The 15,424-nt window shown below is 50.5% G+C and overlaps 1 protein-coding gene across 1 annotated transcript in view; it reads right to left on the bottom strand.

The window, feature by feature from the left end:
* Window positions 1-1,726: 1,726 nt before the first annotated feature.
* The window catches only part of MECP2 (methyl-CpG binding protein 2), a 49,908-nt gene continuing 36,210 nt past the window's right edge, over window positions 1,727-15,424 (bottom strand). Inside the window, exons 2-3 of the mRNA XM_021683318.2 lie at window positions 4,457-4,807; window positions 1,727-3,093 (exon numbers count right to left, since the gene is read on the bottom strand). Of these exons, the coding sequence (XP_021538993.1) occupies window positions 2,007-3,093; window positions 4,457-4,807 (1,438 nt within the window). The 3' untranslated portion in view covers window positions 1,727-2,006. The remainder of the gene's footprint in view (window positions 3,094-4,456; window positions 4,808-15,424) is intronic.

Here is a 15,424-nt window from a genome sequence, read left to right as displayed (position 1 = left end):
GGGGTCCTAAATGGAGATTGATCAATGAACACCCATAGCAAACCCAAGCCACTCGGCCCCCACACCATTCCCCTGGCATAGATGTGGAGATGTGTGATATGCTGGCCCTACCCAGTCTCCAGCAAGCAAAACCCAGACATTTTCCATCAGAAAAGAACTCATGGTTAACTTAAGGGAGGAGCAGAGGGGCCAGGAGCCTAGGCACTGGTCCCAGCTCAGGTCTGGGGCATCTGCCATTTCTTCCCACCTGCTGCCTCGTTGCACCACACTGTGCTAGCTGGGCCTGGCCGAGGCCAAGGTCAGGGCCGGGCTACTTGATGACTATGGCAGGCCATGGGGGCCTCTGCACTACCCTCAGCTCCCAAGTCCAAATCTGCCCAACTTCGCCTGCCTGCTTCTCTCGAGTAGGTTGAGAAGGCCCAGAATCAGGGTCTGACCAGGGAAGGGAGCTCCCTAAGAGAGCAGGATCTTGCTGCTCTCTTGCCCTTCAGAGAGGCCAAGGTGCTAGGGCCAGGTGGACTCAGCAGAGCCCGGGGCTTCCTCAGGGCTCAGAATGGGGGTGTGGCTAGGGCTAGGGCTGGCAGTGGGAAGGCCCAAGGGCAGGGTGAGATCTGGGGGCCTGAGCTGACCAGCATCAGCTCAGGTAAAGCTGGGAACTGTGGGTGCCTGGTACAGAAGGGATGAACGAGGAGGGGAAGAAATGAAAGGATGAATGAAAGGCGGCAGAAATGGAAGGACAGAAGAGAAACCAATCAGGAAGTCCTTATAAAATTGCAGCAAACACTTAGAGTTTCGGAGCTTCGTGGGAACCCTATGTGCTGAGCCCACTTTAAAACAAGCGCAGGTATATACAGATCCAGGTAGTTCTAAACACTGTCATGTCTGGTGGCTTGAGGGACGAAGTGTCACCAATTCAAGCCAGTTTGCTCTCAGAGCATGTTTGTTTTGAAGTGGGAACATGAAGACTCAATAGTGCAAATAGTTCTAAGCTGTCCCTAAAGGAGTAGAATTGAAAAGTTTTGGAAGAACATTTTCCCCTCCTTCCCCCTGGCCCCCCAACCTGTCCACTAGGCCTCTACCTACCAGTCACAGAGTGCTCTGAGCGACTAGGAATTCCATCGGCCCCACTGCTCTCTGCCACCCGGAGGAGCCCAGGAGCCCGGGGCCAGTGCGCCTCGCCCTGTTGCTTCCACGGCCTCTCTCTCTCTCTCTCTCTCTCTCTCTAGCGCCACCCACTGGAGAACGGCCCGGGGCTGTCCTCTCACCTGGTCACCTGGCTCAGGCCAGTCTACACCCAGCAGCTCAAAGGACTGACTCCCTCCTAGCCATGCCAGAACTGGAGCGAACAGGTGCTACCTCCCTGTCCTGTGAAATGTCCTAGTCGGTTTTGGATTGGGGCTGGTGTGGGGCCAGATTTGTGCCACCATGGGTGAGATCACACAGGCTGTAGCCACTGGCCATCTCTGTCTTTTTCTCTAAAGAATCCAACTGTCTCTCCTGCCTCACACCTCCTTGTCCCAATGTGGGCGGGGATGGGGGAGGCGGGGGAGCTGGAGGATGGGGGTGGGGCAGGGTGGGGGGAGAGGAGAGCGGAGACTGGGGCACCAATGGCACTCTCTGTCCCTAATGACCACATGGGGGGCGTGGGGGGGAGGTCGGGGTGGGAGGGGAGGTGCAGGCATACCCTAAGAAGCCTGGTCAACAGCTTGTCTGGTCAGTAGTATCTGCAGCAAGCCTTGTTGAAGGAGCCTAGTTTAGAAAAGTGCAAAGCTACTTCTGGCCCTGGTTAGGTCTTCAACCTGACTGTGCTTGTCGGTAAGAAAAACATCCCAATGCTCCAACTACTCCCACCCTGAAGCCACGAAACTCTAAGTTTACTGAAAGAAAAAAAAATATTTTTTATTTCAGTTAATCGGGAAGCTTTGTCAGAGCCCTACCCATAAGGAGAAGAGACAACAGCTGCCTTTATTCTTGTTGGTTTGCTTTGCAATCCGCTCTGTGTAAAGTCAGCTAACTCTCTCGGTCACGGGCGTCCGGCTGTCCACAGGCTCCTCTCTGTTTGGCCTTGGCATGGAGGATGAAACAATGTCTTTGCGCTCTCCCTCCCCTCGGTGTTTGTACTTGTCTGCGGCCGTGGCGGCGGTCGCGACCGCGGGCTGAGTCTTAGCTGGCTCCTTGGGGCAGCCGTCGCTCTCCAGCGAGCCTCCTCTCGCCATCTTCTCCTCTTTGCAGACGCCGCTGCTCAAGTCCTGGGGCTCAGGGGGGCTGGCGGGGTCCTCGGAGCTCTGGGGTTCAGGTGGGGGTGGGGGCGGGGGTGGAAGCAGCGGCGCGGGTGCCTTCGGGGGCTCTGAGTGGTGGTGGTGGTGGTGGTGCTCCTTCTTGGGGGGTGAGGAGGCGCTGCTGCTGCGCCCCTTTGGGCTGCTCTCCTTGCTTTTCCGCCCGGGGCTCTTGCAGGTCTTCAGTCCCTTCCCACTCTTCTCACCGAGGGTGGATACCAGCAGGGGCTTCACCACCTCCTTCACCTCGATGCTGACTGTCTCCCGGGTCTTGCGCTTCTTGATGGGGAGCACGGTCTCCTGCACGGACCGGATGGAAGACTCCTTCACTGCTTTCTTCTTGGCCTCTGCGGCAGCGGCTGCCACCACACTGCCCGGCTTTCGGCCCCGCTTCTTGGGAATGGCCTGGGGGTCGGCCTCGGCTTTTCGCTTCCTGCCAGGGCGTTTGATAACCATGACCTGGGCTGATGTGGTGGCCCCGCCGCCCCCTTCGGCCTTGCTCCCTGGTGAAGCTTGAAAAGGCATCTTGACGAGCAGCTTCCCGGGACTTTTCTCCAGGACCCTTTTCACCTGCACACCCTCTGATGCTGCTGCCTTGGGTCTCGCAGTGCCGCTCCCTTTGGGGCGTCCCCGACCTCTGCCAGTTCCTGGAGCTTTGGGAGATTTGGGCTTCTTAGGTGGTTTCTGCTCTCGCCGGGAGGGGCTCCCTCTCCCAGTTACCGTGAAGTCAAAATCATTAGGGTCCAGGGAGGTGTCGCCTACCTTTTCGAAGTACGCAATCAACTCCACTTTAGAGCGAAAGGCTTTTCCCTGGGGACTGTGGGAACAAATGGAGAGACACAAAGAATGATTAGAAGCTTCCACACTAGTGTACAAAGATGGGGCAGAGCAGAAGGTGGTGAACTCTGTGACAGGACGTTCTGCAACTGACCTGCCTGATGATACTACTGAATGAGAGTCACAGTAGAGAAAAGCCAAAACAGGCTGAAAGTAGAGGGGCACGGCGACGGCCACACATGAAGCAGTCGGGTTGCTGGGCGGTGGCAGCGGGCACCTAGAGGGTGTGCTCGCTCCAGTGACAGCTGTTCCCCGGATGCCCCTGAGGGTCCGCCTACCACCAAGGCCCCTCCACTGGCCCCCAAAGGGGCCTGGCCTGGGGACCCTCTTGAGCCATCAGGCTGGGGGGCCCATTCTGCTGGTTGGTGCCTGGGCCCACTCAGGAAGTAGAGCACTCCCCTGTCTGAACCTGGGCATGCTGCTTAGCCTCTTTGGGATCGGTTTCCTCATCTGTCAATAGGATAATGCTTTGCTCACCCTTGTCAGAGTTGTTGGAATCAAACGAGGTTGTCTGCAAATGTCCTTCCAAAACTGTTAACCTTTTCTGGATCATGTAAGGGCCAGAACTAAAATGTACTTATTCAGTCCTTCTCTGAAGCTCTGGCTTGGAAGTTACTATTTGAACAGAAAATGCCCAAAGACCAGCCCAAAGCTGGACAAATGCACCAGTGACAGCTGGAAAGACATGTGTCTCTCCCCAGAGGCCCTGTCAGAGCCCAACCTTTCCCAACATGATTCACAAAGTGGACTGAGCCCTATGAATTCCTACTCCTTCTGGGTCATGAAGCCATGTCACAGAATAACTCACAGAAAGAAGAGTTTTAACTGGTTTTGAGAAGAGCCCCTCAGCTGGATGTTTTTCAGCAGGTAAATGGGAGGAACCCAGAGAGCTCTGCTTGCCTTCCAAGCGCAGGCCATGACACATGGCAGGTCCTGTGGCCTCTGGGCCCAGCCTGGGCAGGGCCTTGTGTCCTCAGTGTTTCCCAGGTGACCTCTCCTGGTCTCCTCACTGTGGCCCTGGGTAGGCTCTACTGCTATGCTACCTCCAGACAAGACCTGAAGGGCTGGTGGAGTAAAATCACTCTCTGCTACCCTGTGTACATCTCACTCAGGGCAGTGACCTCTGTACACAGTCATTTCCAAACACACCTGGTGGGGTCTGCAAGTGGTCTACCGAAGCCCTCCCAACCCAAGATGGGGTTACACACACACATCTTCCTGATCAACAAGTAACAAAGAGCCGCCACTCTAAGGGATCCCCATTAGTTTCTTAGCACCTGTCCCCAACCTCCTGCCCACCCAGCCTTCCCTGCTCTGTAGAGACAGGAGTTGCCCTTACTTACTTGATCAAATACACATCATACTTCCCAGCGGAGCGGCCAGATTTCCTTTGCTTAAGCTTTCGGGTCCAACCTTCAGGCAGAGTGGGGTCATCATACATGGGTCCCCGGTCACGAATGATGGAGCGCCGCTGTTTGGGGGAGGCAGAAGCTTCCGGGACAGCTGGGGCTGAGCCTGACCCTTCCGAGGTCTCTGCTTTGCCTGCCTCTGCTGGTTCAGCAGAGTGGTGAGCCGGTGGCTGCAGGGGCTCATGCTTGCCCTCTTTGTCTTCTTTCTTATCCTTCTTCACTTTTTTAAACTTCAGGGGTTTGTCCTTGAGGCCCTGGAGATCCTGGTCTTCTGACTTTTCTTCCCTGAAGTGTTAAATAAGTATGTAAGTATCACAGGGAACACACTGATTTGTAGAAAAAGTGAGCAATGGCAGGTTTGGGGTACCCCAGCACAGGTAGGGCTCTGAGAGACAGGGCTGCCCCGCCAATGCTCACCCAGATTTTGATGCCTTTCTCCTAGCTGTCCTGTGACCACTCTGACTCCTTCTGTCCCAAGTCCCACTCCTCTAACATACAAGAGAGTGAGCGGCCTGTACAGGTGGTATTCTTCTGGGTAGAAACACCATGTGGCTTCTTAGTGCAGCGCCTTGGAAGAGGCCACTTTACAAGCTGTGCCCGAGAGCCTCTAGGCTTGATGGCTAACAAGAGGCCCCTGACTGCTGGAGACGGAGCTGCCCACCCAAAATGTGGGCAGGCCTACTCTTCACGAAGACCTGGCTTGGTTGTTACTATAGCCTCTGTATTTTAAGTTTTCTCAAATGTGTGCTTGATAAAAACCAGTCATGGGGCACAATACAACTTACTGACAGTAACAGAGCCTAGCACTACCCCCTTGGGAGGTGGTGCACAGCACAGTGCTGTGGAAAGAACATGCAGGTTTTGAACCAGCCAACCTGAGCTCAAGTCCTGACTTTGCAATTTCTAAACATGGGCCCAAGCAAGTGACCTTAACATCCCGTGCCTTAGTTTCCTCATCTTGACAATAGGTACCAACACCCCAGAGGGAGAAAAGGCACAAAGGCACACTATATAAACACCGGCCAACTCGGGCAACCAGAAACTGCTGCCCAGGGCTCTGGAGTGAGAAGAGAAGCCATCCCAGGTCTGGTAAACTTTTATCACCAGACATTCCCTTACAATACATGACCGCCTCAGACTCGACCAATGGAAGGGAAGAGCAAGGACAACGGTGCAGAAGAGCACCCTCCCCAGGTTCCAGGCAGGCACCTCCCCATTCTTTCCCACTGACAGAGCAGCTCCTTCCCTATACTTTGGCTCCACCTGGTAGGGTCCCTTCCTTGTGTGCATCGGAAATGATCACCATGAGGCCCTGGACCCTGGAATCAGAGTCTGGCCATGATGTTCTTGGGGCAGGGCTAAGAGGGCAGAAACACAACCTGGGCTGGGGAGGCTTGGAATCGGCCATCTGCTGGTCTCTCGGCAATTCATTCTAGAAAAGAGTAAGACTATTCCTGTCCTCAGTATCTCAGCCCTAGAACTGTCCTGTCCCACAAGGCTCGTGTCAGCACTGGATCACTACCTCATGGCCGGTCTACCCCAAGCAACCTCTCCCTTGTTCACACCGTGGAGACTCCAGTGAAGGCACTGTGGTGTGCACTGGTAACCAGACTCAAATGATGTGGGTAAGCTGCCAAAGGTGGGTTTGTATCAGGACACACTTGGCACCATGAGGACAGGCCTTTTCTAAACAGCTCAGGTCAGGGGTCAAGACACAGGCTCGCCCCTGAGTTCCTCCCTATCCTGGGTCATCCTCTAGCAGTTCAGGGCTTTGAGCACGGCTACCAGGGTCACCCTGATCCAGCCCATGGCCCATAGGAGATCTTTTCTTGCTGTAAAGTGAGGGTCTCTAATCTGTTGCAGCACAGAGCTTAGTTTTCAATCCTCGCAGTCTTAGCTCCTCAGCAGGAAATGAGGAAGAATCCTGGGAAGCTAGGCGTGGCCTGTGGCCTGCATGCCCCCATCACAGAGGGGAGAAGGGGAGCTTGCCAGCGGCAGAGTGGCAGATGGACTGGAACAACCACTTCCACACAGTCCACCACAAGGGCACTGCTGAAGGCCAGGGCTGCTCCCTGGAACCGGGATAGTCCTGGAGTCAGAGGACAACACTGCACCCATGGGAAAGGTCTGGCTTCTTCAGAATGCTCATTTATATTCCCCAAATGGTTTAAGCACCATGAGGTCAAGTACAAACCACATGCCCCGGCAATGCATCTTATATATAAACAAGGGTCTCAATGCCATCAAGGGCAATCCCTTCTAGAATTCTACCCTAAAGAGGCACCCCCCAAATGCAAGACAACAGGTGTATGATGTTATTTGTAATGGCATTATTTTTCCTGCCCCAATACTGCACATAACTCAGAGAGCTGCCAGCAAGGACATGCGGAATGAATGGACGACACTACGGATCGTAGGCTGCCTTTCATGTGAGAAACAAGGGAAGAAGTGCTTCCTAGTCCCAGGGTGGGTGGGAATGAAGTAAGGTACAGGCGCGAGACAAAACCTCTCTGAATCACGTAAAAGTTTACATAACCAAAATGAAAACAAAAATAAGCGATAACAAAATGTTACTATATTGAATGCAAACACAAACACATGAATTTAACTGTATATCGAACTGATACCATACCACAGAGAAAAGATTTATTTCAAGTATCTCTGACCACAGTTCTCTGCACATCCTTGGTGGGACATATTCTAAGGCCTAATACGGCACCCCAGGGGCAGGGAACGCACCCAATGTCCACAGAAGGAGCCAGGCTGGCCCTGGGAGAAGTGGGTGGTTGTGGTTCTCCGGTGGCCTGTGGGGGCAGAAAGGCAGGGCAGTGCTTGGATGGAGAAAGGGAAAGTCAAAGGACACAGCTGCTGGTCTGGCCGAAAGGGCTCCTTGCACTAGGTGACACTGTGACAAGGCGAGTGTCCAAAAGAACAAACTGACTGGAACATAAGGAGGGACAAAAGAGGGAAAAGCCATGTGGCTACGTGCCAGAAGGTTCTGGGCAGCAGAGAGGCCTCAAGGGGGGATGTGGAGGGCTTTGTCAGGTTGCTATTGGGGAGCCTTGGGCAGGGGAAGGGATGAGGGCTCTTATCTTCCAAGGATCATTCTACTTGCTGTGCAGAGACTGGACTTCAGGAAGCCACGTTCATATATTCTGGAGCTGGGAGGATCCCCAGAAAAACCACGCTTCCAACTCTTCAGTGTTACAGATGAAAAGAAAATAAAGTATACAAAATTCCCTTGTGTGGTTGGGGAACTTGTCTGAGGTCACGGTTGAGTTGATGAATGTTCATCAACCGCCCTTGCCTTGAGCCAGACTCTGCTAGGGGCTGGAACAACAGGGCAGAATTATCATCATTTGGTCTTCAAGAGCCCCCAGTTTAGTCAGGGGGACAAGAAGTAACAAAAAAATAGTGACACCCTTCCCTGTTCCAGGCACAGGGGAAGCCCAGAGATGGGGATTTCCTGGAGGAGGAAGGCTTGAGCTGGGTTTCCAGGGCTGAGGAGTTCTACTGGCTGGCAAGGAGGGCTCAGGACAGGCCAGTGATAGTAGGCAGTGATATCAATAGCTCCATCCCTAGAGGGAGGAGTGACTAATGACTCCTACCCTGTGTCACCTATGGCTCTGGCTGGCCCTCTCTCCCATATTCTTTTGGGTTAAGATGGCACTTCTGAGGAGCATTCCCTGCTCCTGCCTTCCCCAATCCCATGAGCAAGAGTGCCCTAGGCCCCCCAGTGTGGTTGGAATACACCACTACATAGGTCAGCCCCCGTCCCCCACCCCGGCACCGACGGTGCGTGCCTTCTTTATTGTTGTCTCTCCACTTGACGCACAGTGCCAGGCACAGGAGTGCCAAGTGACAATCACAACCCAGAGGCTGTACTACCTTTGCTTCTTTTGATGACTATATCCCTCTGACCAATAGCTTTGAAGAGCAGGGGCTAGCTTAGCACCCAAAGCAGGCACGGTCTGAGTAAGTGAATAAAGGATGAGTTTGGGTGCTACCGTAGCCTGCTGAGCACTGGTGGGCTGGGCTGGCAGGAGATGAGGCTGGGGCAGTAAGTGAGGGCCTGGGAGAACAGGCAGTGACAGTCTGTGGTGACAGGGAGGGCAGGGTGTGGGGGCAGCAGTATGGAGGACAGCATCAGGTCTGCAAACACTCCTCCTGTGGAAACTACAAAAACATGCTAGACTGAACATCTTCTAGAAGATATTACAAAAGATGCTGTTTAAAAAGTTTTACTTGGGGGCGCCTGGGTGGCTCAGTCGGTGAAGCGTCTGCCTTCGGCTCAGGTCATGATCCCAGGGTCCTGGGATCGAGCCCCGCATCCGGCTCCCTGCTCACCGGGGAGCCTGCTTCTCCCTCTCCCTCTGCTGTTCCCCCTGCTTGTTTGTGCTCTCCCTCTGCCAAATAAATAAAATCTTTAAAAAAAAAAATTTTCCTTGCACTGGTAAGCTGGTGAAAAAGGAATATACAGTTTAAAGAGTAAGGGAAGGAAGGTAGGGGATCCTGTTCTATGGATAAATCTGGCAAGTGTTCCATTAACAAGTGATCAAACTGAGCATCAGCACTGTCCCATCTTGCAAGAATGGGTAACTGAGGCCATAAAGAAACAACTGGAAGATTCCAAAGAGAAGGGCATTCCACCCAACTGTGAGTCTGGACTCTTCAAAACAGCAGCCTGAAGAAAAGGTTTGGGAACTGCTCCTAGTTAAAGAGGACAACAGAAGGCAACACGCAATCCTGTACTGGCTCCTGGTTTGAAGGCACTGAAGGGGTGGTCATGGGCCATTTGGGGAATATAAGTATGGTTCACGTTAGCACAGTGCCAAGCTCCTTGAGGGTCAAAAGTGTACTGTATGCCCTTAGGAAAGCCAGGTTCAAGCAGCACTTCTGAGTGCAATGTGGCAACAGTGACTCAGGGAAACATATGCAGTACTAATGTGGCAGCATGTTTGAAAAGCGGGGGGATGACATCAATGTAACTGGAAGCTGTGCGGGTTGACAGTGATATTTTGAAGCAGTTTCAGGCAAGTTTTCTAACAATTAAAGAGAACACCTTCACATTACACGAATACATTAAGAGGGAAAGCTGGAAACCTTGTTGAAGTGCCTTCTTTTAGTGGCTCAAAGACCCACAATGTTTTCCACAGCATTATGCTCTATACGGTGAAGCTGTGAGTGTGAATGAAGGGAAGGTGTCAGGGTTATTTCCCTGTGTTTAAATAAAAATCATTTGCAAGGGGCACCTCACTGGCTCAGTTGGAAGAGCATCTGACTCTTGATCTCGGGGTCGTGAGTTCCAGCCCCACACTGGGTGCAGAGATTACTTTAAAAAAAAAAAAAAAAAAAAAAAAATCACTGCCAAAGGCAGCCTTGCCTAGGACCCCAATTTAAATGTCAAAGGAATGGTGTAATAGAATCTGCACGTGCATAAATCGGGGGGGTTACAGCTGATGGTAATGCTGGTTGCAAATGTCAACAGACACTTCAGTGTGCCCTGGTGTTATGTCTCTTAGCCAGAATTTTAATCAGAACTGTCAAGGATTTTGTTAGTGAGCTCAAATCACATAGGTTTGGCGTGGCTTACTCCTCCCATTTTTCCCATAAGAACTCTTACTTTTTATTGTGTGATTTGTAGAACACACATATCACATGGAAGCAGAAAGGCCTTCACAAACTTTAAACATCTATGAGGCAGGAAAGAAGGCTCTTGAGTAATAAAACATCATCTAGTAAGTTTGCTTCTAGAACGCAAACGTTAGATCAAATCTTTTCTTTGATCTAGCGAAGGAAAATCAGAGTTGGAGGAATCTTGTTTTTGAGCCAAATTACTGTATCCCAAGGGGTTTGATGGCGAGAACTGCCTGTACTTTCATAATGAAAGTAACCTCCAGTAATCCTGCAGAAGGCCGCCCTGGGAAGCTGCACCTGGCACTCATGTGACCCCAGGTTCCTGTCCATTACAGGGGTGCAGGCAACCAACAGCTGGCAGGTGCAGCTGGCCAGGCAACTGTGACTGAGGAGGGACTACTCAATCCCCGAGGCTTTCAGATTAAAAAAGAAAAAGGCTACAAAGCCAGGTGAAAGCAGCAGCTGAAAGGGGTTTTTCACTTGAATTGGAATCCAGCCCCCTCCCAAGTGAGCTCCAGGGATCCTTCCAGAGGCACAGCAATATCCTGGCCCCATTTCAGTCATGTTTGCATGAGGCCAGTTTCAGGATATAGCATTTCTCAGCACCGTTCATTTCTAGTCACCCATTCCACTGAGCTGCAGAAGGAGCCTGAGTCCTACAACGAGGCCATGACCCATCAGGGCAAGGTGGTGGCTACTTCCCCAGGTGAATGGTCAGGGACCAGAGGACAGAAACGGCCTTCTTGCAGTGGCTGCTTCCATCCTGCAGTGTCATTCACTCAGTGCTTCCAATTCTTTCTACCTTCAGTATGAGCTGCAGAATCTCAGAATCAAGGAGGCTTCTCTGCACGAATCAATAAAGGCAGCTGCACTTTGAGATGCCAGCTTCAGTCCCTTTTAAGATCTGAGAGAAATCAAACTGGCACTGGAAGAGAGTGTCTCAGTGGTCTCTGGGGAGCAAAAGAGCAAATGGGGTTCAGCTCAAAGGCTATAGCAGTAAAACCTGAAGTTCAGCGGCTCTGAATTTAGCGTATTTTTAAATACCTCAGTTTTCAGAAGATGCAAGAGAAACTGTTTTGAAAAGCTAAATAAAATACAGCTCTTGACAGTCCAAGGGAGCTCCTTCCCCAAATGAAGGCACCCGGTGCCATACGGTAGATCTCATCTTCATAGCATGAGTCCGTCACACATGGGGCAAGAAAAGCAGGTTTAAGCAAACACTGCTACTGTGGAGAACAGTCAGGCAGTTCCTCAAAAGGTTAAACATGGAATTCCCACAGGACCCAGCATTTCCACTCTAGGTGTAGACCCAAGAGAACTGAAAACAGGGACCTGAACAGGTATCTGTAAACCCATGTTCATAGCAGCATGATTCACATTAGCCAAAAGGTAGAAACAACCCAAGGGTCCACTGACAGATGAATGGATAAGCAAAATGTGGTCCATCCACACAATGGAATGTTATTTAGCTTTAAAAAATGAAATTCAGACACAGGCTACAACTTGTATGAACTTTGGAGACTCTATGCTGAGTGACATCAGCCAGCCACAAAAAGACAAATACTACATAATTCCATTTATATGAAATGTTTCAAATAGGCAAATCCACAGAGAGAAAGTAGATTAGCCATTACCAGGGGCTGGGGGTAGTGCGTAATAGGGAGTGACTCCTAATGATTATAGGGTTTTTTCTTTCTTTCTTTTTTTTTAGTGGTGATAAAAATGTTCTGGGACCAGATAGAGGTGATGGTCGCACAACATTGTGACTGTACTAAATGCCACTGAATTGTACATTCTATTTTTTTTTAAGATTTTTTATTTATTTATTTGACAGAGAGAGCTAGAGAGCACAAGCAGGGGGAGGGGTAGAGGCAGAGGGAGAAGCAGGCTCCCCGCCAAACAGGAAGCCCGATGCGGGGCTCAATCCCAGGACCCTGGGATCATGACCTGAGCCAAAGGCAGATGATTAACCATCTGAGCCACCCAGGTGCCCCTGAATTGTACACTTTAAATGGGTGAATTTCCTGCTGTGTGAATTATATCTCAATTTTTATAACACCCCACTAAAATGACAGCTGACTTTGCCTATTACCCTAAACCGTAAAGGTAGGTTTTACGATGCCCAAGCAGTGCTCAGAACCCACAGCTGTCTCCAAGCAACCCTGTTTGGCTACAGGCAGAGTCCAGGCAAGTAACTCTGCCACCCATCTGAGAGAAAGAGGCCAGCATGGGACTGAGGGTGATATATGCTAGACTAGACCAAGCTGATTTGAATGCCATCTCTGAAGCCCAGGACATGGTAACCATGGCCGTTGAAAAGAATTTAGTTCAAGAAGTTTAATGACATAAAAAAAAGTTTGATGACTAGGCATTTAGCCAAATTGAAGGTTGCTGGCTAAATATTCTGAGGGCATTTGATCAATCTTTTTCTTACTGTGGTTAAATGCACATAACATAAAATTTACCATTAGCAGCACTTAGTACATTCACAATGTTGTGCAACCATCACCGCTATCTAGTTCCAGAACATTTCATCACCCCCGGAGGAAACCCCATACCCATTAAGCAGTTATTCCCCCAGGTCACCTTACTCCCAGCCCTCAGCAGCTACTAATCTGCTTTCTGTCTCTATGGATTTGCCTATTCTGGACATCTCATATAAATGGAATCATACAACAGATGGCCTTTTGTGACTGGCTCCTTCCACTCAGCATCATGTTTTCTAGGTTCATTCATGTTATAGTATGTATCAGAACTTAATCCCGTTTTATGGCTGAATAACATTCCATTGTATGGAAACAGCACACTTTGCCCATACATTTGTTGATGAATAGCTGGGTGGTTTCCACCTTCTAGCTACTATGAACATCTGTGTGCAAGTTTTTGCATGGATATATGTTTTCAATTTTCTTGGGTCTACACCTACAGTGGAAATGCTGGGTCATATGGGAATTCTGTTTAACCTTTTGAGGAACTGCCAGGCTGTTTTCCACAGGGTTTCCTTTGGGATTGATGAAAATGGTCTGCAACTAGATAGGAGTAAAGCAGGGCAGCAGAAACTGCTCCCACTCTGGAATGCTTAGCAGGTAGGGGCAAGCTTTAAACAGAAGTCATCACAGCAAGACCACTGGGAGTGGCACGGGGCAATGTTTCACCTACTCACTCATTCAGTAGCTAACATTCTTCTAGGTACTGAGGGTGAGCTGTGCTAGGGCCAGGAATGCTACAGCAAGAAGACAAGCTTTCTACCTGCATCCATTTCTTTCTTTCTTTTTTTTTTTTTTAAAGATTTTATTTATTGGGGTGCCTTGGTGGCTCAGTCGCTAAGCGTCTGCCTTCAGCTCAGGTCCTGGGATCAAGCCCCGCATCGGGCTCCCTGCTCGGCGGGAAGCCTGCTTCTCCCTCTCCCACTCCCCTTGCTTGTGTTCCCTCTCTCGCTGTGTCCCTCTCTGTCAAATAAATAAATAAAATCTTAAAAAAAAGATTTATTTATTGGGGGGAGGGCAGGAGGGAGAGAGCGCATGCACGAGCAGGAGGACCAAAGGGAGAGAGGGAGAGGGAGAGGGAGATAATCTCCAGCAGACTCCGCACTGAGCGTGGAGCCGACTCAGGGCTCGATCCCAGGACCTTGAGATCATGACCTGAGCCAAAACCAAGAGTCGGAGGCTTAACCGACTGAGCCGCTCAGGTGCCCCAACCTGCATCCATTTCTTATCTTTCTCCTGGTGCTGTCTTCCGAGCAGAGTCAATAATGAAATCATAGCAATTTTGACGAATGTTGTGAAAGGGGAGATACTGGGAGGTAGGGGAGGAACTCCAAAATATGGATGCAATGGCAACACTATGGCCTGACGATGTGAGGCTGCTGGGGGTGGCGGGAGGAGAGGGTCTAAGGTGGTAAAGCTGGTGAAGCTGTGGATCATGAGGTGGCTTCCCCACCAGCTGCCCCCATGAAAGGAACTGGAGGGGGGAGCTGGCCAGATGAGATAAGAACAGGAGAAAACCAAGAACCCAATCCTCATTACTGATGTTTCTGCTATTTTATCTCTTCCCCTAGAAAGGCCATATTGTTTGAATTTGCTCTCCATTCTCTAGCTTCCACATCTAGCAACTTCTCTTCCATCATGTTCCCTGGAGCCTTTGCTCCTACATGCCACAGGGTGCTCACAGTCATCCCCTGCCCGAGTGGTTGGACACTTGGCCTCCAGTGCCCCCACGACAAATATCCAGTCTTCAACATACTAACAGCCAGTCTCCAAATGCACTTACATTATATTTGCTTTTTTGGTCCCCAGCAACACATTCCCACAGCTGCTTCTTCCCCCACTTGTCTGTTGATATTGTTTTCTTCTTACCTCTGTATACTTTATGTAAGTTTTACAGGCTTTTATCAAAGCGTTGGCTGCTTTTATCAAAGAACAGAGTATTTGCCAAAATAAATTTTCAACAGAGGCAATATATTTTTGGGGAAAAAAGAGGTAGAAAAGAAATCTCTAGTAATGGAAGAGAGAACTCTAAGAGCCAGCTCACTCTGTGTTTTCCTTATTGTGCCTCTTACTAGTGTAGGTCACCTCCCATCTGCATTCCTAACAAACTTCTTTTTCCCAGTGATGACATCTGAGCCCACCGAAATGGCCAACAAAATGGAAAAAAAGGGGGAAATCTGTCAGTGCTGGCAAATAAGAAGGGTCCCACCAACAGCTGAAGCACTCTGAGTGCTGTAGAAATGGTGCGGCTGGGCCCAATGTGAGTGAAGTATTGTTTGCGCAGTTCTACCTTACTCAAATACAGGAGCACAGGAGGGACCCACCAGGAAGGTCTACAAATACGATTCCCCAACAGAGCCCTAAGAAGTCTTCAAGGTCAGAACAACAGGACCTTGGAGCCAGGCTGGCTGAAATACAGTTTGCTCGTGGCAAATGGAAGGGCCTGGAATACCACTAGTGCCCTATATGGAAAGGCCAGTAATAGGCTGAGGGGTTTCCCTGGGCACTGCTGAGAAGGGGGACAGCAGAGAAAGACTGCAGTGCTCCAGTGAGACTGCATGGCTGGAACATCCAGAAAGAGATACACAGATACAGCAACCTCCCCAGCAGCACCCTGGGCCCCCATCCTACACCCCAGCCTGTCACCTGGCTTTGGATGACAGGGGTTCAAAGCCATGGGGAAGCATTGGACAAGCAGGAGGGACTAAATCTCTACCCCATAAACAACTCTGGGGACTGGCTAAGAAAGTAACACACCTATTGACAAGACAAGTATCAG

Source organism: Neomonachus schauinslandi, chromosome X, assembly GCF_002201575.2.
Source record: "Neomonachus schauinslandi chromosome X, ASM220157v2, whole genome shotgun sequence".
NCBI lineage: Eukaryota > Metazoa > Chordata > Mammalia > Carnivora > Phocidae > Neomonachus > Neomonachus schauinslandi.
The sequence above is the reverse complement of the archived record's forward strand: the minus strand, read 5'-3'. Positions and strand labels throughout refer to the sequence as shown.